The sequence below is a fragment of the Bombyx mori genome, chromosome 10 (assembly GCF_030269925.1).
Source record: "Bombyx mori chromosome 10, ASM3026992v2".
Classification (NCBI taxonomy): Eukaryota; Metazoa; Arthropoda; class Insecta; order Lepidoptera; family Bombycidae; genus Bombyx; species Bombyx mori.
The window spans coordinates 11,357,619-11,381,107 of NC_085116.1; the positions used below are offsets into that span (position 1 = coordinate 11,357,619).

General features: G+C 36.6%; 1 protein-coding gene across 9 annotated transcripts in view; it reads left to right on the forward strand.

Annotated features, from left to right (window-relative positions):
* The window catches only part of LOC101742820 (RNA-binding protein Musashi homolog Rbp6), a 557,845-nt gene that overhangs the window by 353,423 nt on the left and 180,933 nt on the right, over positions 1-23,489 (forward strand). For all 9 annotated transcript variants that reach the window (XM_012697538.4, XM_004923172.5, XM_012697537.4 and 6 more), the window contains one exon: positions 21,469-21,561. In XM_012697538.4, the coding sequence (XP_012552992.1) occupies positions 21,469-21,561 (93 nt within the window). The remainder of the gene's footprint in view (positions 1-21,468; positions 21,562-23,489) is intronic.

Genomic DNA, 23,489 nt, shown 5'->3' on the forward strand with positions numbered 1-23,489 from the left:
TTTTTTATATTAAAGCGGTCTTAAATCAAAATAAATACTTTAATAAAATAATGCAAGCTCATGATTATCTCTTTTGAAAGAAAGCGAACAAAGTGCAAAAATGACGACAAGTACCTACCTCCATTGAACGCTAACAGCAATACTGTGTAAGTTGTCCAACCGAAGACGCGAACACAACTAATGATCAAACAGCCAGAGATGATGATAAATGAATCCTCCATACACATCTAATCGGGTTGTTTGTAGAGCATCGCGTGTCACATACTACAAAGAGACTTTGCTTTCCGTTTATATAGGATATAAAACAAGGTTGCCAAATTTTGTAAAAAAAATATGTAATATATCTATATACTAATACGTGAAGAAACAAAAATTTGTATCCCTTTTTACGTTAATTGCGCGGACGGAGGAGCATTAAATTTCTCACGTTTATAGAGAATATAGAGAAGGAGAGCAGAATGTTAATATATTCTTAAATTATGCATAAAAAATACATTAAATCAATAAATAAATAAACATTACACACACTACCATGTATTTGACACACACACGCATGCGTAATATTTGTTTATTGTAAACTCTTGTTATTGTTTAAAAGTCTGTGGCCAAATTGACAATAGGTTGTAATAATTGTTTGTCTTTAATGTTATTTGTCTAAAGTATAATCTTGGTGAAATCTGTGATTATAGATGTATTATTAGTCTTTGACAATAAAATCATAATAGTGTACCAACTTATAATTTCAATTAATTATAGTCGAATTTCGACTACTGGGGGACCACTAGTCTATATTATGGAGCTTAAAAATTTAAAAACACGCTAATAAAAAAAATCGAACTAACAATTCATTTCATTTTATTTTCCCCATAGGTACTAGTTAGGATATTACAGCGAAGTTATAAAATAATTGTAATGTCATCGGTCCTTAGCACTTGTCCACATTTTCAAGTTAGTAATAAATAACAGTCGTGGCCTAACAGTAATAAATAACAGTAGTCGTCGTGGCCTAACGGATAAGACGTCCGGTGCATTCGTGTTGAAGCGATGCACCGGTGTTCGAATCCCGCAGGCGGGTACCAATTTTTCAAATGAAATACGTACTCAACAAATGTTCACGATTGACTTCCACGGTGAAGGAATAACATTATGTAATAAAAATGAAACCCGCAAAATTATAATTTGCGTAAATACTGGTGGTAGGACCTCTTATGAGTCCGCGCGGGTGGGTACCACCACCCTGCCTATTTCTGCCGTGAAGCAGTAATGCGTTTCGGTTTGAAGGGTGGGGCAGCCGTCGTTACTGTACTTGAGACCTTAGAACTTGTATCTCAGGGTGGGTGGCGCATTTACGTTGTGGATGTCTATGGGCTCCAGTAACCACTTAACACCAGGTGGACTGTGAGCTCGCCCATCCATCTAAGCAATAAAAAAAAAGATAGTTTTGTGGCACTCAATAGGTGTACGTAATTATTGATACCTAAATCTCATTTCAAATGTACAAGAAAGATTTCATATAACCTTCAAACAAGCGGACATTAATTCGATCGGGTCAAATACCTATTAACTGTACAATAATAAATAATTATTTGATTTGCGTGTTTCATTTTGCATATAATTAATCAATAGCATAAGAACTCAACGGAGTAAAATGAAATTTAAAAATATTAGAACAATATACACATTATATTTTTTATACTGTGTTAGGTTTCTCACGTTTGTTTATTACCTAGATATAAGATTCGTTTAATGATTTTCGAGATTTTTAATGGTATACTGTTTTAGTGGTCTCGATCGAGTGAGGTGTCATATGTAACATTTTTCAACGTTCTTAGATTAGCAGAGGAACTCACGGTCCACCTGGTACTAAGTGGTTACCGGAGCTTAGCAACAATGTAAATGCTACCAAACTCACTTTGAGACATGAGCTCTAATTATCAGTTATACAGTCAACGGCTGCCCCACCCTTCAAACCGAAACACATCGTTGCTCCACGGCGGAACTAAGTAGGGAAGTGGTACCTACTCGTCCAGGCTAAGAAGACGTCCTACTAGTACCCACCATCTACTTAAAAGTTTTAGTATCTCCTTAACTATATGGTAATTAATGACACAAATTTTTGTAATTTCCCTTTTTTTTAACTGAAATAAGTAATAAAGCAATTTGAAGTCTGTTTGTCTATTTGACTAGTGAGTTTCATTTCTACTTTAAAAACTTCTCGAGTGGTCAATTAAAAGAAGGTTAAGGAATAAGAAGAAGGAATAAATGCCTGGAAATTTGGAATTTTTTGTTACTAGCAAACCCCAAGACAGGGCTTATAGTCCATTTAATAGTCAATTAACATTTACAAGATTTGAGAGATGAAATAACGTGAATAATAATACATAAAACTGAAATATGCATTAATTCTAACATTTTCTATGTTAAAACAAACTTTAATTGCACTTTGATAATTAGTGGTAGCCTGCGACTAGTAATATTCAACCAAAATCACTGACCTCTTGAAATTAATAAGCTTTTATAAAAAAATCATTTTCTGTTTTGTTTTTAATGTAGAGAGAAAAAAGCCTCTTTTGAAGTAAATTTATTCATTATAATAAAAATGGTATAACAAAATATAAAAAGCCGCTACCGATCAGATAAGATACAAAATGATACAGATTACTGAATTGTTTTGTCTTTGGCTATTGTTCAATAGAATTACTTACATAAATACATACAATGGTTGTGGGTAGATTAAAATTTAACACACATAAATATTTTGGATGATAATATTTTATCAAACGAAAATATTGTATGAAATAATATTTACCGTTCTGAAATTATTTTATTTTATAGACAGGTGACAAGTAAATTGGTACCAGAGTTAAATTTTGTTTGACATATAATCAAAAACACTATCAATAGCTTTATAAGGCTCGTCCTCACGGATAGCTAAATGTTATATTGAGAAATAGTAAAATGCTTTTAAAACTTTATTTAAGGTGATGTGAAATACATATTTTTCAGTTATAAAATCACTAAAAGTTTTTGTAACTGTTATGACCCTTCGAATCCATACGAACTGATAATAAACTTTTGTTACGTCCAAATTTCAAAACGTCACAAAACATTTCAAAGATATTTTTATTGACTCATTATGGCTTTCACAACTTATGCATAACTATGTGTTGACCTTTGCTATCAGAATCCTATTTAAATTCATAGCAGACAAATCTTAAAAATTAAATTAATTATTTCTTACATAATTCATTATCTGTAGTAGCAATTAAATTGTCGGCAACACTTGTCACGAGATAACAATTATTAAGAATAGAACTTTTGAACACAATCAACTATATTTATGTAACATCAGCCGACTATAAATCTTTTTGATCTAATCGACTTACGCAAAAACGTATGAATAATGACGCGTATACTTTATTTTATATGTTTACGAATACACTGAGATCAAAAAGATATAACGTGTTTATAATAATAGTAGATATTCTGATAGTTTGTACTGAATATAGCTTTTAAGTATTATCCATAAGCTCATCTTTGAAAAAATTGATCTGTTTTAAAAAGTAACGCAGTCATTATGTGTGTAACGTACAAATCGACTGCCTTTCACTAAAATACCATGGCAAAAAACATTTCTTGCATTAAAGTTTTTCCTTTCGCATTCAATTCAATTTAACTGCATTATAGATTAAAAATTGATAACTAAATGACAAAAGAAAACGGTGAACTATTGACTGATGACAGGAACCATTACTTTTATCGTTCTGATATAATTCTGTAATCATTAGCAATTTGTTTGAAGCCCTATCTATTATTGCAGTCGTGCCTAGGGATTTTAGAGTTGGGAATGTACTAGTTATCAATACAAAGCTGAATGTTCAGTAAGCGGTTTATTATTATCACATTTACGTTTCAATACTTATTTTCATTTTAATGCACGATCTTCTATTAGTATCAACAAGGAAAGAATTCATAGTCATGGTTTTAATTTGTGAAACATAGATTCTTATAGTTGATACAAAAAAAATACGAAATGTAATCGCAGTACATGAACCGATTTTACTGGTGGTAGGACCTCTTGTGAGTCCGCGCGGGTAGGTACCACCACCCTGCCTATTTCTGCCGTGAAGCATTAATGCGTTTCGGTTTGAAGGGTGGGGCAGCCGTTGTAACTATACTTGAGACCTTAGAACTTATATCTCAAGGTGGGTGGCGCGTTTACGTTGTAGATGTCTATGGCTCCAGTAACCACTTAACACCAGGTGGGCTGTGAGCTCGTCCACCCATCTAAGCAATAAAATCTTCCTTCCGGTACACAGTTCTAAATTTTTTTCCCGATGTAATCACATACTTAGTTTTAAAGGATGAGATTTGGAGTTGGATGCAAATGCTGCCATACCAACTGATGATTAAGAAGTTATCGCCAATTACGGACAGCGGTCAATCACCGACACAGTTATGCCGCTGATAACCCTATAGTGACCTTTATTAATAAAACAATTACTAATCCAGAGAACTCTGAACAGAACAGTTACAAATATGCGAAAAAAAAAAAACAATAAAAATTCACTGTTATGAATTACATAATGTTAGAATAAAATTAATATTGACGTGAGAAATCACTACGTTTCTCTAAAGAGACAATCCAATTAATACGACTAACCAAGCTTAGAGCATTGCCTAAAGTAGCATTAAATTTACATAAGATCTTTCAATAATTACATGCCTGCAAATAATCGTTTTAACTTATTTTAACTCAAATTAAAGTGGAACGCAAACACCTCTTACCTCCGAACTTTCATACTTATATAGTTTCAATACTAGCAGTTGTAAAACTTTCCCTATGATGGCAGCGCATTAATTACTAACGGTTCGAGCCAAGTCCAATAGAACGGTATATTAAGTTTAACCATGTAGATTTACGATCAAACCCTTTCATTAAACAGGTATTAAGACGACAGATAACTAACATTACGCACTTGTTCATACAATTTGCGAGTTTGCATGAAACGGAGGAGTGAGACTGCTCGACCCAACTGTCTCAATGCCGTTCCCTTAGAATGTATACGTTGCGGTTTTCTTCACTTGAATGTACTGAGAAATTCACGTGATATCATATACCTTTAGAGGTTTAATTACGACTCAGCACGATCCATCCGATTCTGAACTAACCAATGTATCACCGTACCCAATCATGTAAATGTATTTGAATCGGCTTTTATGTTATAATCTGATCGAGAAACTTTATCTTTACGTTTTTCATACATTCCAAAATTATGTTTCGCTTTCACGATTCACGAAAAAGTTTTTTTTTTTACTTTCAAAACGACTAACTATTACTTTCGTAGTTGCTGTGGCTCGAACGTACCTAATGTTTTACTAAGAAATGGGAACAATAAAAAATGAAAATTACCGTAGTTAATAACACGTAATTTTCATTTAATGTTACTTTATGGCAAAAATCTTTTTTATTTATTACTAAGAGTATTAGAAAACCAACGATAGACGTCCTTTATCGATGTACATGAAAACGCTCTGGTTAAGCCTTTAATTTATCCGCAACATCGCCGTAGATAGTCCCTTTTATCGTTTTGCACTTACAAAGGGCAATCGATTTTAAAGCTCGTTGGATTGAAAATTATATGAGGAGCCTTAGAGAGCGAACGGGTGCGGATGCCGTGCTCGTGAGCCGCCAATGCGCTTGTCTTTCGGTTCAGTGAGTTTTCTTTAAATTGGCGACGGCTCTGCTGGCCGCTCCGCTTATTGCATCCCCCGCCCGCAGCGTCGCGACGTCCACGTTATTGCCTCAGTACGACCTTTAAGCAAATAGAATTTCCCAGTCTGTAAATAGGATCGCATTATAGGTAAATCTTCGGCGTGTCCTCGCGTCGCTTACGGCTGAAAGGTAGGAATTCAATTTTTATCGACGGTACTCGATTACGATCGTCTCGGAGCCGCTTCGTACTTTCGTATAGGACGAAGCGCCATTGTGATGTGCACGTCAAAAGTTCTCAAACTTTTTGACGAAATTCGTGCGTGATGAACGACAATCCTTCACCGCTTTTGCGGAAGATTGTCTCGTTTAGGCTGGGTTTAGGCGCTCTATTCATATTCATGTAAGGGCTGAAAAAATACCATACAATGTCGTTTTTATTCTGACGAGTGAAGGTGAAGAAAGTTGCGTGTCGTGAGTATTTTCATCATGGGACCTATCAAATAATAACGAGGTCGTCCTCCTTCGGTCGTACCCCGCCCGATATCGTGGCTCGATCTATACGGTAACAATCGCGGACAATCTTTTGTGTTTTATGATAATACATGTTATTGTTATTTAGTCAATTGTTTTTCGCTCACGCTCCAGAAATTAGTCAAAGTTTTCAATATAACATTAGCGGACACTGATTGCTATAGTCGGCTTTAATACGGCAGATTATACTGGTTGCAACATCAGAGAATCGGTTAGGTTAATGGGTGGTGAGAGGCCGGGTGCTTACATCTGCAGTATGAGCGGTCGGCCAAGCTTAAGCCTATTGTCGACGGCACAAAGAGGCATCACGAATTCTATCCACGATTCGGCCTGAGGTTTATTGTAATTTACAAAACTAACAGAGGTCTTTTTGGAGGTAATTACAATGAAAATTTATTTTGTGGATGATCTACCGAACTTAATATCCATCTGATATTAGATACAAAATGGAAAGTACCCTTCACCTTGAGACATGAGGTCGAGGCTTTAGCCATATAGCCACCCTGCGGTTTCGGTTTGAAGGGTGGGGCAGCCGTTGTAACTATACTTGAGACCTTAGAACTTATACCTCAAGGTGGGTGGCGCAATTACGTCGTACCTAAATGTCTATGGGCTCCAGTAACCACTTCACACCATGTGGGCTGTGAGCTCGTCCACTCTACTAAGCAATAAAAAAAAAAGATATATGTATATTAGAATATTGGTCATCGTGCCCTTCTGATAGGAATACGTGGTTGCTTCCCGGCCTACATTGATATAAGTAGAAAATGACTCATACGACCACACTATATGCGTAATACACAAAATAAGAATTAGGACTATTCGTTTAGGAAGTTAGATAGAAAAATAAACTCATGATACTAGTAATATAGAAAATGTCACGGTGAAATAGGAGTAGTAGCTCAATAATTCCGACTGTTTCTTACACTTACACTTTTTTCCGTGTGATCATTTGACCTCAAATTGCTTTTATTGTATAACAATCTATCAAAACAACTGCTCTAGATATAAATATATAGACTTCAACACTCGCTGAATAATTACGTGTTGAACAAATTCATCTACTGTCTACCCTTTCGACTTAAATTATTTTCTCGAATATGTTATATTTCACGAAGGGCGGAAAGGCTCTAATGGCATAAATTTAATTTTGCCTATTTGAAATTCAGTTACTTTCGGAGGAATCGGAGTTACAGCGAAAATTTTAAAATCGATCCCCTTTGGAAACTAGCGTCATACGTATCCCTCTATAAAATGTTTGGAGACGGATGGCTTTAAAACGAGTTGAAACCGGAATTTCAAATATGCATACCGACGCATCAAAGTAACAACTACTACTCTTGCGGTTCGAAAGGCTCCGGTTTTCGCTTTAAAATTTTCAAGCACAAATTTATTCGTTATACGCGACAAATGTATTTTATTATGATCGAATATGAAATGAAAACGACATATGATGGTAGGACCCTTTGTGAGTCCGCGCGGGAAGGTACCACCGCCTTGCCCATTTCTGCCGTGAAGCAGTAATGCGTTTCGGTTTGAAGGGTAGGGCAGCCGTTGTAACTATACTGAGACCTTAGAACTTATATCTCAAGGTGGGTGGCGCATTCACTTTGTAGATGTCTATGGGCTCCAGTAATCACTTAACACCAGGTGGGCTGTGAGATCGTCCACCCCTCTAAGGAATAAAAAATTATGAGAAAGTATTTTTTTTTGTTTACATGTTACGTCGAAATATCTTATCAACAAACGGCAAACTATAATATTAATTTGGAAATTATAATACACAAGAGTGTATGCAAATAGGATAATCCTGTTACAAATGCATCGCGCTGTCTGGTCGAACGACAGGAGGGACGCGCGGGGCAAGACGATGTTCTGTGTAGCGTCATATCAATCACTATTACCGTGAAGCAGATCCCTTGGCACTTGGCCTAGATTCGAAATTACACAAATTTACGTAGCGAGCCTAACCGACGGCGTTAGCCGGGCCAAGGATTAGGCGCTTGAGCGCAGCTTACGTCGAACGTCGGCCCCAATACTACGCTCAACCGATGCCCAATCTTTGCTCTTATTTTTTCCCTAATTTGTCATCGTAAATGGCACGAGTAAGTCTTTAATACACAAGTTAATAAGTAGGAAAGTTTGAATAACTCTTAGCTCGTCAATGTTAAGAGCCATCAGCGACTGTCGACTTTGGCGGAAGTTATTGCTAAGTAGGATTTGTTAACTTACGGTTTACTCAAAAGGATTATGAGAATATCATGCCGACAACATATTTGGCAAACTTTAATGTCGGGAAATCTCAGTTTAATCGTTTTCTTAGTGTGTTTATTTAGCGTTACGAAGCGTTATATTAAGATAGAGTGCGTGAAGCTTCAATTTGATTTAGTTCTATATTAGTATAATTTCAAAACGAAATTATATGAGCCAGATGCGAGCGTGGAATACATTTGTTATGAAATTGTTTTTGCCATTTCTCATTTAATCGCTCGTTGTAACATTAAACGCGCTTAATACCCTTCCATTTATAACTCTTGCTGCGGTTCTTGATATAGGCTCGCCCTTAATTCCGACTTAATTAGTGTCACGCAAGTTCTGTAATCCTAGGCGCGGGATCGTACGACCGTTCTTAAAATGGAGATTAGTACGGGAAATATCTCGAACGGTGCTATCCGTTCATAAACCCACTAACTTCACTATTCGCTTCGGAAAAATAGAGGAAAAAAACATTGGCGAATAAATTCAAGAGTTCGGACTTGTAATAATACAATTTCGTACCATGATTTGGTTATTCAGTTTCAAAATGCATGCCTATATACATATATCTATTCACAAAAAACATTTTACCAAGGCACATAAAATTATTCATACAAATAAAAGTCAAAGATAATTCAGGAAGGATTTTATGTATGTAAACTATATTTTCTGTTCGCCGTCGCATCATGTCGGCACGAAGAGTCAACCGCGACTCGGAATTGTAAAAGAACTGAAACATAAACATACTATTTTGTGTACGGAAGTCCTTCCGCGGTCGCGTACAACGGATGTACAGGAAAACGCTTGCATACTGAGTAGGCGTGCCTAAAAGACACTGCGGACTTTAGTTTACCTACACTGGATTACGCGAAACTTAAACATGCCACCTAAATCTGCGACAAACCAGTAGAACCAAAGCATTTGGCTTAGTGGCTTTACCGACTGTGTTTCTAACAACCTGAAATTACACTTGAATTTCGTAAACCTTGCCTGCCTCTGTTAATCCTTTTAAAATATGTTGTTAATCGGAATTGATTTATTTCAACTATCAAAAACACTAGAGCCGGTTAATCTGTATTATTTTAATCTCATTAAAAATTTTAATCATACTTGAAACTTTCGTTGGCTTTATGTTATTTCGAGAATGTCCCTCAACGTGTCACTCGATAAATTAGTTACGGATTTATTCGTGCCGATAGACGGATGATTTTATTTTTAACGAGACATCAAACATTATCGAGGGCCCCGTCGAGGAGTTGCTCAAGCGCCTGTTTACAAATAAGAAACGTTGAAGAAACGAGAGCGTAATAAAATTTACAGCACGGCATTGATACAGATTCAAACGTAATAATAATATATCGGTTCGAAATATTGGAATGTGTCGGTGCGCTCGGCGCTCATCTCAAAATAAACTCTCATCAAAGACAAGCAGGTTTGCAGCTGTAAATCCATTTCAGTGTAGCCTGTCCACATTATAAATTGGAGCATACGAATGTGTGCTATGCCGTATATATTTTGCGAGTTGCTTACCTAACGAGAGGTACACCAGGTTTTGTGGTCTCTCTTCTGATGTACTGCATTCGTTTGCATTTTCCATTAAGCTCCGGGCACTATTAAAACAGCGTTATGGACGTCGGAATTTGATTTCATGCGTTCGTATATCAGATTAAGAGCAATATATTTAGATTGTTCTTCAGAAATTGGCAAATATATTGAATTTATTTAATTAGAGGGCAGTTCCGAAAACATGATTACATTTTTTTTTTCTTCTCTCTTTTCGTTTATTAATAAAAATGTCGCTCTTACGTCAAAGTATTTGTATATTATAATTTGGGAGGTATTGCTTTGATGAAACACGGGACGAGAGTCGAGGTTCGTTGAGCACTCTAGACTACCGCAGTGCATAGATTTGCATTTTACGATTTTGATACGTTGAGCGAATATTCAGTGCGGTGTCGAGCTAGGTATCTTTTCAATTCGACGCGGCGGGCGCGGAGTGGCCGCTTGAGAGCACTTGAGGAGCGGCGCGTGCTCGAGTACACGTCGCGATGCGCCTGCGCAGTAAAGCCCTCAGCTTACCCGTCCCTCTCACTCCTTCATCACTGTACACACTGATTAATATAACAATTAACAACGGCACTAAAGTCAGCGCGACAACGTTCGCTCAACACAAGCCCGTCGCGTATTCATTTCGTGTGACGTAGTTTATATATATTGACATGCTTTTATTAGTGCTGTCTATGTAATTTTGCAAATTTTTTTTAGAAATTGCTGACGTCTATGAGTGACGGTAACCACTTACCGTCAGGAGGGCCGTATTCTCGTCTGCCTTTGTAAGGCAATAAAAAAGCCAACTAAGATTTCTGATAAATTTGAAAATTTTCTCGCGCGTCAAGGATGCGCGAAAATTTAATGTTTTTACAAATTTACCCTAATATCCTCACCCATAATCACCCTCACATAGGCAGCATAAAAAAAACGATTATTTTATTTTACCTAACACCATCCTGTGTATTTCTACGGTAAAGCAGTAATGCGTTCCGGTTTGAAAGGTGGGGCAACCGTTAAACTGTACAACTACGACTTAGACCTCATGTCTCAATGAGTGTGGCGGCGTACACAATGTTATGTCTACGGGCTCAATTAACGACATAAAACCGAAGGTACGGTTCGTTCTAAAAAAAAAAAGATAACTAATCTATGAAAATCAAAAGATAGCGAACAATAAGTCTACAGTGGCCAAGTAGCTTTCAGACTAATATTTAATGAAAATAGAAAATTTATCTCGTATGATCTCGATTATTAAATTTCAGGGGGATTACGATCTCGTAACCTTAAAATATAACGTTGTGTTATTTCAGAGAGCCCGTCGCGAAGAACGCTCTAAATTTATTGACTTTGGTCTTCTCATGCCATAAAGTGTAAAACTTTCCACAGTACGCACGATTTAATGCTCTCCGGTATAAAATGTTAAATTCGACTATCATATTTATTCGTTAATTTATAGGCAATTTACTGTGTGCGTATGTATTCGTTATTGTTGAAAGTTTGTTTCTGCAATGCGCCATAATCTAAGCCGCGTACAAATAAAACGTAGAAGCTGGCAGCACACTTTCAAAAATTCCATTTACCCAGTCATTATAAACGCGTTAAGTATTTGGGTGTGTCTCCGGCGTGTGAATATTGTATGTCATCCTTTGATATCACTTTCTAGATGTCTAATTTTAAATTCTATTTGCCGTTCAACTCTGTGTAAAGGATATAATTTAACTAATTTCTGACGTATGTGCGAGACGAACGAAGCGTTTCGGGAGTACCTACTCACCTTTTGTATAATTAAACTGCGGGCAAACCCAGTTTAAGTTTAATCCTATAGCCTCTTGACACCGCACTGCTGCCTCGGCGTAAGCTTATTTTCATCGTCAACACAAGTCTATCGAGCGACGTGTAGACGAAAACGTTGACTGCGTAGACACAGATCACATACGAAACTAAGCCTTAATCCAATCACGATAGAGCTGCCATTCGAAAACTTCGTTTTGGGCCGTCGTTTTCTTTTAGTGCGGGATTCAGAAAAAAATATAGTGTAACAAAGCATATAGAATTCAGTCAGGCGGCAATCATTCATGGGGATTGCATGTTTTGTAGGCAGACTTCGTCATGTGCGACACTTGTTTCTGTTAGTTTATATTTATTTACTTTCTACTACGAATGGCGGAAAATAAATATATCTTGAACGCTGGGGTTGTAAGAGGGCTTCGGTGACGTCAAGAAGTCGTTCAGTGCCGTTATAATAGCATTTAGCTTACTTGTACATTAGCACGACACGGTGTCGAAATAATAGTAAGTGCTATTACTCGTATTACCAGTCATCGTTCTGTAATTTAATTAATTCCTTACGCTAGCTAAGTGATTTTAGTTTAGCGTAGAAAACGATACAAAGCATTTCGAAAAATTTAAATTTAGAATAAAATGGACTTTTTTTTTATTGCCCTTGTAGGCAGACGAGCATACGGCCGACCTGATGGTGAGTGGTTACCGTCGCCCATGGACTTCAGCAATGCCAGGGGCAGAGCCAAGCCGCTGCCTACCGCTTAATACTCTCCACAAGCCTCGTTTGAAGAACGACATGTCATAGCGCTCGGGAAACACCGTGGAGGGGAGCTCATTCTATAGCCGGATGGTACGTGGCAAAAAAGACCTCTGGAAACGCACTGTGGATGACCGCAGTGGCTCCAGGTAGTATGGATGAACTCTACTCCGGTGGCGGGCGATGCGATGGTAAAAACGAGATGCCGGTATCATCTCGAACAATTCCTCAGAGCACTCCCCATGGAACATACGGTACAAAATACAGAGGGAACCGAAGTCCCTCCGCAGACTTAGAGGTTTCAAACGATCCGCGAGAACCGGACTTTTAAATTAAAACTGTAAATAAAGTAAGTATATTTAAACTGCTTTAAACGATCGGTTGGGATGCGAAAAGAAGAAAAATTACGTGAAAATCACTTAAATAGCGTCCTGAAGCATGCCGTAATATCGGATTGTCCAGCCCTCTGGTAGCATAATGGAAGCCCTTGGCAACCCTGCGAAGAATTACAACATTTAGGTCCTTATTACGCATTCTCAACATTCGCTTAATGTATGAAAATTTGAAAGAACGAACCATGTTGATGGTACTCGAAACAAAATAATTGCTACGGTCTCGCGGTCTGGGATTCGGGATCCGCATTCATTATTCACTTTTTATTTCACCCTCCCCTCGGCTTATAATTTGACTCGAAACATAAAATCAAGTTTTATTTGATTACGCGTAGCGAAAAGAAAAACTCGGGAGTATCTTGTATCCTTCACTTTTAATAGGGACTGGAATCTAACATTATGATTTACTTGAGATAACTTCATTTCGTTTCTACTCGTTTTTTTTTCCAGTTTTTTACTACATCTAAAATAACATTAAAACGTTTTTAATAAATATAATTTTTTTACACAAAAAATGTTTTTTTTTGTTGGAGAATCATTTTAATCTATTTTCAAGCACCTTGATTGATAATTTCAATTATTACAGAGCCATAATTGGAATATAATTCTTTTATTATTTAATTCGAGGTTTTCTTGTAAAATGCCAACTCTTTTTTTAACCCATATATTCAAACTGATTCAGCCACTTCAAAGATGAATGTGTGCAAACGTAAAGAGAGAAAATATGCTAGTACACACATTCCATACAAGGGGTATGAGAGCATGTAAAGCTTTCTGCTATTTTCTCAAAAACACAAAATTCTACACTCATCCCACCATCTGTCTCCATATTTCGAACAAAGCAACCTCAGTCAATCTTACAATAGCCTAGGGTTTGTATACGTACAGTTTTTGCATTTTTCAAGGAGTGGAACTAAGCGACAAGGCGTCTCGGCTTTCCGCTTTCATATACTCGAGTCATAAAAGGAGCTTGGTCCGTTCGAAAACAAATGTCGAACGAACCCTTACAGACATAGAGGCATGTATTCCGAATGGATTTCGATGACGAGTGCATTGAGCCATTTCCCTTTTTAGGTACCTAAATGCTTCTATTGTTCTTCGAGCGCAAAAACGACTCCTGCTGAAGTTCCATTGAAATTTTGATCAGGTAAAATCGATTTGTCGCGTTTTCAGTCGAACATTATTTTTTTAAGGAACTTCGGAATAACTATTTCAAAATAAAATTCCTATAGTTAAAATTAAATAATAACTAATATTAACTAACTAATATTAAATCATATATTAATACGTGAAGCAAAAACTTTGTATCCCTTTTTACGAAAATTGCGCGGACGGAGGAGTATGAAATTTTCCACACTTATAGAGAATATAGAGAAGAAGTGCACAATGCTAATATTTTTTTAAATAATGCATAAAAGATACATTAAATCAATAAAGAAAACATTACACACAACATACATACCATGTATTTGACGCACACATGCATGCATACTATTTATTGTCAAACTTTTGTTCTTGACGTCTCTGTGGTCAAATTGAAAATAGATTAAATATATATATTGTTTGTCTTTATTAATATTTTTTATAGTGTAGCCTTGGCGAAACTTGTGATTATAGAAGTATAAAATACAATCATAATAGTGTACAAACTTACAATTCCAATTAATTTTATAGTCGAATTTCGACTACTGCGGGACCTCTAAGTAATAATAAATAAGCAAAAAGGGTAATTGGACTGTTTTCCTCTGTCTACAATCAGATAATAATATGTATGCAGTTTTTTTTTATACATAAATAACTTACTCTCACGTATGTAATAGAACGAGAAAACGAACGCAGAAATATCTGAGCCTCTTCATACTGCAGCCGTTTCTGTGTGCCTTGGTACGAATCGTCTTTAAATTTTTCATGGGCTTATCAACGCATCGATCACGCGTTATTTATTCTGCTCACGGTTGAATTCAGAAAAGTTATTTCATTTATATGCATTCGTTATTCGAACGAAGATATCGGATTGCTTTTGCTCGTTTTTTGAACTACGAACAAAAGTATGGATTCGAATCCTAAGAACTTTTATATAATCTGACTGCAAAATTCTTAGATATACTGGATATCTTTACAGGTGGTAGGACCTCTTGTGAGTCCGCGCGGGTAGGTACCACCGCCCTGCCTATTTCTGCCGTGAAGCAGTAATGCGTTTCGGTCTGAAGGGTAGCGCAACCGTTGTGACTATACTGAGACCTTAGAACTATATCTCAAGGTGGGTGGCGCATTTACGTTGTAGATGACTATGGGCTCCAGTAACCACTTAACACCAGGTGGGCTGTGAGCTCGTCCACCCATCTAAGCAATAAATAAAAAAAGATTTCAATTAAAATTACCTTCTAAATAACTCACGAAGCAGAAGTGCAGCTATTTTCGCTGTAACTAGTGTACGGTGACATTTTGTAACCATCAGTACGAGTTAGAGATTAATACTGTGCAAGTGTTAGTCTAGCTGAGAAGCAATAACGTTTCGTTAATGTCTCCCATTTAGAACGTACGCGGTTACTGTCTTGTATTGCCTCACGTTGTAGTCACAACTGACTGTATACTTATTACACGTGGTGTTCAATTCCAAATAAACTTCACTGATAGTGATGCCTTTCAAGTATCTAAATCACTATTTTTCTAACCATCCGACCCCCAGTATTGGTACGTACGCGGTTACTGTCTTGTATTGCCTCACGTTGTAGTCACAACTGACTGTATACTTATTACACGTGGTGTTCAATTCCAAATAAACTTCACTGATACTGATGCCTTTCAAGTATCTAAATCACTATTTTTCTAACCATCCGACCCTCAGTATTGGTACAAATGGTATTGATTTGTTGGATGCCGCATCATGCGAGACCTAATGAGCTGTGAAGATGATAAGACGAGCGACACGAGAAGACGGAATTATCGCTATCTCTGTGGCTGTGCTCACTGCGTTGAACTCAACGTTTACAAACAGACATTTGATTTGAGATAATATTAGACAATTCATGTATTAGGTAATACCGTATTCCGATAACTGTGTCAATATGGAATTTTTACCTGACTCCTTAGAGATATAGGTGATGCATCCAATCGTAAACTTAACATCCCTTATGGATACCATAAATACACAAAACAACCAAATTCGCCTTTTTTTTAGGAAGGAAAGATTACTGGATAGTGTTACTGAATTCAGCCAAATTCATTTCTTGTTAGGGAGTTTTTTTTTTTTTATATTGTTGAAAAGAAAGATCATTTAGTCGAGCTTGGTTGACATTATACACATACACATACATATACATATCGTAAAATAAAAGCTAGCAAAATAAAACTCAGACAACAGACTTGCTTTTGAACTAATAGCTATCTATAGGCCAAAAGGATTAAACACCGTTTTTAAGTTTTTTTTTAAATAAAACAATACCTAACAACTCAAAATACATATTTGCATATGGTCATAAATGATAAAAACGTTAAAAAACCACTGCATCACTTTGTTCGTTCGTTAAGCTAAACGAATTCGAATGAACAGCAGGAGGTCACATTTTATCTTCTGGGTGTAGAGATAATAAAAAATGAATACTCCAAAATACGCATTTATCCAGGAAGACAAAGAACACACTAGCTGGCCCGAAGCTGTAAGCAAACAAAAATGAAATGCAATGTCAGCGACGGACGGGTCGACCTTTGTGCACCCACACAACGATCCTCGAAATTCCCTCTCTGTAAAAATTGATTAATATTGTCCCAACCGCGCGCGGTAAGTGCCATGTTCTCTCTTTCATACGAAACAAAAATTAAAAAAGAAAATGTTTTCGAATGTAATCTCATATTCGTATGTTTTTGCTATGAAAATAAAGTGTGCAACGTTGAGTGTATTCAAAGCAATAAAACAAAACAATCTTTCGAAAGAATTGTACGAATACTGAAGGTGAATGCATTTACGTGTTTGGTTATAAGAGCAACGCTACACTCAGCTAGAAAAGCGAATTTCGTTCAAGCGGCTTATGAAACATTACTTTTTTTTTTTTAATTCAAATTTTATTTTTTACTTTTAACCTAGTTTGGATTTTCAAAACAGATCACGAGCCGGATTATTTTCGGCTTGAGCCACTTTTTCATGACACTTAATTAATTACTTTCGTGGCCTAAATGATAAAACGTCCGGTGCATTCGTATCTAGCGATGCAATGGTGTTCTATCTAATCCCGCAGGCGGGTACCAGTTTTTCTAATGAAATATGTAGTTATCAAATGGTCACGATTGACTTCCACGGTGAAGGAATAACATCGTGTAATAAAAATTAAGCCCGCAAAATTATAATTTGCGTAAATACTGGTGGTAGGACCTCTTGTAAGTACGGGTAGGTACCACCACCGCCCCACCTATTTCTGCCGTGAATCGGTAATGCGTTTCGGTTTGAAGGGTGGGGCAGCCATTATAACTATACCTTAGAACTCATATCTCAACGTGGGTGGTGGCATTTACGTTGTAGATGTCTATGGGCTCCATTAACCACTTAACACTAGGTGAGCTGTTAGCTCGTCGAACCATATAAGCAGTAAAAAAAAGATGTGTGGTGTCGTGGGACACCAGAGAGGAACGAAGTTCCTTATTATAAAAATATTAATTTTAAGTTCTATTCGAGGTATTAAGAAAATAATTATTCGGGTATACATTTTTTATTATGATTTTTTTATTGATAAAAATAAAAATAAAACTACTTTACAAAGTTATCAACTCTATTTTATTCACAATGATTTATAAAAAATATGTAATATAAATATATTTTTTGTACGTTATTACAAAGTTAAGTCGTACACTGTGTGGATTACTAATAAAAACCTTACGTTACGGACGTTTTTTTCCCGGTTGGGGTACCCCTCCGCATCGTCCCATAAGGAACTTCGTTCTAAAAATAATTAAACAGTTGATTTTAATTTCGAAAAAATTTTCAACAAAAATGTTTTAATACAATGCAAACAAACTTGGCCTCGAACATCGTGAATTGAGTTAGCACAACTACGCGAGCTGCACGTCGTGTGAAGGGACAGTGGCGGCAGGCTTTTCAGTAATTGGTGTGTGTAGCTTTTTGTCGAGCGGCAAACATTGCCTGCGGTCAAGTTAGACCAAATTAAGTTGCAGTATTTTAAGCAAACCGAATGAATGCTGCCTACGGCCGGTCAATGCGTCGTGCTAATACAAATTCCCAGAGAATAACGTTTATTTTTGTTAAGTCAATAAAACTGCCAGATACAGTCCAGTTACGTTTTCATTGTGATAAATATAAAATGATAAGTAAATATTTTTTCGTACAGCTGCGCTTTCCATTCGTCAAATTTCGTTTTTGAATTGACAAGTTTATTGGTTTGTTGCAGATCTATTTATAGAATTAGAGTGGTCAGTTTTGATTTTTAAATTAGAATAATTTTATTTTTAACGTCAAATTTACACACATACGCTTAAACATACATACACCGATTGAATTTCGAATATATGTATGTAGTTCAACGATTTACTGAGTAACTTTATCAACGACGAAAAATTCAAGAAATCACACAAGCTATTTCCAATTTGGAGCGAACGAAAAATTGGATATGCGTTGAATAATAATTTTCCCAGCGGAATGAACTGCGTTGTCCACATTTAAGGTAATTGCCGAGTGTAACGGTTGACGTGGCGGTCGGCAAGCCTGACACTCTCTCCCTGAGGACCACCTTTTACAATCCCATTTATAAATGCCGCTTAATCAAATTTTTATTTATTGTTCTCACATTTTAGATGCTCGAAATTACTTTACATGCCAAGATTATCTAAAATTCACATCACATTTTCAAATTTGATTAACAACTGCATCTACTAATTAAGGCAGATAAAATTCTAGCCAAAGATTCTAAAGAGAGATTTTTTTATCACGGTATTGAAAAAACTGTGCGTGCGTATGACTTTTTCCGTAACTTAGGAACATTTTATCGTCATCCGTTTGCACCTTCCGTTTTATAGGCACTTCGCAGTATATCATTTTATATCTAATACGGAAAAATATTCCCCTTAAATTTTATACGATCATTGGTTTCATTGGGGTTACTGCGGTTAATATAATTTTCATTTTATATTCCAACTCTAATACGAAACAACTTAAGTAGCCATGGCTTCGTTTAACGAAAATGAGTAATATTGTAACTAACATAACGACTGTAATTATATGATACATTACAATTTAGACCAACACATTCATTCACAAACAGTTATTTTAGTACGGACATAATCATAAAACAGTGTAACTGCAATTTCTAAAATTTATTCCACGTTTATTCTCAGGCCAATGAACTAGCATTGAACGAAGATTCTGTTTGTTTTGGCCAACACCCACGAAGCGTTTCGTTTTCCCGGAATCAAACGAATTGATCAGAAGAACGGAGATTACTTTTATAGCTTTATATCTTTCTATTTATTTCTATTCAAGTTTTAATCTATCATTATTTGTATTGTTATAATAATATATATATTATATTTATAGTAAATAGGCTATAAAGTATTTTTAACAAGGACAATTTGATAAAAATTCTATAAACTACATCCTCCAAGACTAATTGAGATATTAAACGGTCATGGTAGAGCAAACAATGAATCCATATTTGTGAGTCCTATCGATTTAGCAAACATGACTACAGATTTCGATTAGGATAGCCGTATTCTATTACAACTGACGTACTCTGTATATATTTTTTTACAGTTTACTAGAGGTAGGACCTCTTATGAGTCCACACCGGTAGGTACCACCACCCTGCCTATTTCGGCCGTGAAGCAGTAATACGTTTTGGTTTAAAGAGTGGGGCAGCCGTTGTAACTGTACTGAGACCTTAGATCTCATATCTCAAGGTGGGTGGCGGCATTTATGTTCTATGGGTTCCGGTAACCACTTAACACCAGGTGGAGAGTGAGCTTGTCAAAGAAAAAAAAAATTACTTCACTTTTGACATCAGGTATTTTTATTTTATTTATAAACCCATCTACGTGGGACGTTGATACATAAAACATACCAGGTAATATGTATTAGGACGTGATAACAGTGAAGATTCAAACGAAAAGCCACTTGGACATAATGTAGAGCAGTTTTCCTCTCAATGTACAATAATTATTCGGTTCTGTATATTTTAGTGTGATTTCTGTGGAATAGCCTGAGAACTCTAGCCCGCTTTTATTCAATTATATTAGTAACATAATCTGCTACCGAATCTTGTTTTATTCAATTTCCACAGAACTATTATCTTTCGCCACTCATAGTAATAGGAATTTCTTATAGATAAATAATGATATTTCTTTTGTTAGTATCAAAAAGATTTAAGGGATCGGGTTCTATCAAGTCCAGGTCGATGGACTTTGTAACGGAAAATATCTCTGAATGTAATGCGTTAATGATGTTCAATGGTCGGACACGAAGCGATTTTCAAATATTATTTTATCAAGTATTATTTTTGTTTTGTTTTTGTTGATTTGGCAAATGAGTTCATTATTACCAGAATACGTAGGTAGCATAAAATAAAACACCGTCCTCTTTAAGACACGACTTCATTGGAATAGTTCGTTTCTGTTTGTAAAAAAAAAAAAACTTTCTGCTAATTAGGTTTCAGTTTACGACGTTGTCACTAGTCATGCTCGTCATAAATTCTATGGGCTGTATTCAATTATCATGAGATGGGTCGTTGGCACTTTTAGTCAGCTACAAGATACTATCAAAAGTCTGTATCCAGATACCACGTGCCTTTGGCCAAACTACATCTTAGTTGTTGTGTAATTAAGGTAGAGAATAAAACTACTGCAACATTAACGTTCAAAAACTTATAAAACTAACACATCTTTCGTGCAGGTGCCGCGTGCATTACACGATAGCATTATTTCTCGAATAAATATTTAAAACGGTGCCTTTGAGATGAAACTCAATCGATATCTACATTTCAATGAAGAACTCTAGGAAGGGTGCTATCATGATTACAGTTTTTTTAATATACAGATTACATATATGAGTCGCGGTATTATTCTTAGCGTATTACGACTCTACGTATAATGAGTCTCAAAGCGAAGCTTTGCGTATTTCATGAAATGACTGTTTCACTACCTGCAAAGATTTCTTGGGTTGAACTGAAATATCAAGTCTCACGGTACAAGTATGAAAGAGGTTCAACATTGTTGGTTTTCGGACGGTATTATCCTGTATATCCATTATGTATTATACGTTCCTCAGAAATATCCCTCGCTAACCTCAGCGGGAGGATTGCATAATGTATTAACGGTAATTATTTTAACATTTCGCTCCGTTCACGCTGCCTTCGCACATCACATTGTTTTTACGTTGTCCTAAACTATATTTTTTCAGTTATTTGTAAATTTGCATGATGGTGTTTGATAGATTATGTAGCAAACCATCACATTGCTTTAATTCCGTTTCGTTTTTGTTACAGATGGTTACCAGGACGAAGAAAATTTTCGTAGGAGGGCTATCGGCTCCTACAACCCTCGAAGACGTCAAGAATTACTTCGAGCAGTTTGGACCGGTGAGTACTTACTTTTACTAATTACACAAGTCGTAATCTTGTCGTATTTAAAGAAGCCGCGTGAAATACACAATTTTGATTATTTTTTTCTGGTGTATGAAGGAATTGAGTGTATCTGTGATTTTTTGTTACGTGTTAATGTCAGATGGAGCTTGAGCTCGATTGCTACACCAAAAAAAAAAACGAATAATTTAGCGGTAAAAAATCGTATTTTCTCGCGCATGAAACACAGCTAGTGAATGAGAGCACAAAGTTCCGTGGAGTCAACTTCGTTCTGCAGATTCAATTTACACAGAACTTTCGGAAAACTACACGATGTCGTATCTAATTTAATATTAGGAAATTCTAATTAAATTCTTAATGTAGTCAACGATATGTTTATCCGTAGCAAAGTCATGTGACGCCCATAATAATCAGATACGCTACCCCTAACAACGGCACGTCGCGGCTATGGTCAAACTCACAGACTGGGTTATTGTGATTATGCGCTCGCTTTCCTTGTTTAGTATATTACGCATAGTATATTACGTGGCGTAGTCTAATTCGAAACAAAAATTAATTTATTTAGATCTTCTAATTTAAAGTAACGGTACAACATAAAATTGAACCTTTCAAACTAATTAATGTTATTTTAATGGACGTTAAATCACAAAGCTCGGATTTGAATCGGGGAAACAATTTTCTTTGCGTCGTTATTGTCTCTCTTCGATATTGAATAAGGTTCTCGTCTTAGAACCAATCTATCGTCTTGTTCGTCAGACGACGTCACACAAAAATGCGCTTTCTTCGTGCGAGTTAAAGTGAATAATCGTTTGAACAACTCTGTCGAGCCTGTAAGTCTGCGATAACCCGGTCTTTGTCTGGCAGCCGCGTCTCAGCGCAGGTGTCTATCTACAAAAGTTTCGTCGTAATTAGTCTCCGTATCTAGCATGGATGCAGACCAAGGAACTTTTGAGAATTAAACATTGAGTACAGCCAGGGAGTCATTGTGTTAGCTCTCGGAGTAATCGGAGCCTGCCAGCCGCGACGCGATGATCAAGACCTTCATTACCTATTATGAGAGTTTAGAATAAAACCAACAAGTTTTTCAAAGAGAATATGATTGATGCCAGGAAAGAGAAAATCCCGAGAGAGATAAAATGAATTTAATGAAGAGTCTTTAAGAATAATGATTAAAAGAATGGTCGACGGTCTAATTATGGGTTTTTGGATCACCGCTATCTCAAAGAAAAGCACAAACATTTTTACTTATACAAATTTTTGTAAGAAAGTCATAGTCCTTTGATCACCATTCTGATTTTTTCCCTGCATTAAAAAATATGTGCACATTCACGTGGCTAGGTTGAATTTGGTACAGGTATGTGAAAGCATTGTTACGTTTCGAGCTCACCGAGAATTTTGATTACAAATTAATTCAATAACATTGAAGCCGTGCACTGTGCTCCCAACTCAGCATCATTATATAAGGGTGTCACATTTTGAGCAAGTTTAATTAACAATCTAGTCGCTTTTGTAGGTGCCTTCATTAGTGTATTTGTGGATAAACATCGCGCAAACTCGGCGCAATTCGCAGTGCGTACGTGTGCGTAAGTGCCGACCGAAACACAAGTTCATATCCGACGTCGGCGAGTCACGTGCCCTCACATTCATGACGGGCTGTTGTGACTGCCACCGTGTACACACCGCCCGCTTCCCACTCGGCCTGTGTGTGTGTCGGGCCGATATCTCGATGCCGTCTCAGCTCTCCCTACGTGTGAGCTTTTCGAATGCAAACTTTCGCAGAATATCAAATGAGCCACTTAAATACCCGTACACAATGAGAGCGCCCACCTGAAGCAGAGGCCGCCGAGAATGTGTGCACGCAACGTCGTAAATGAAAGCCGTTGAGATGGGAACGAGGTTCGACCCCGGTAACGATTTCCTCCAGA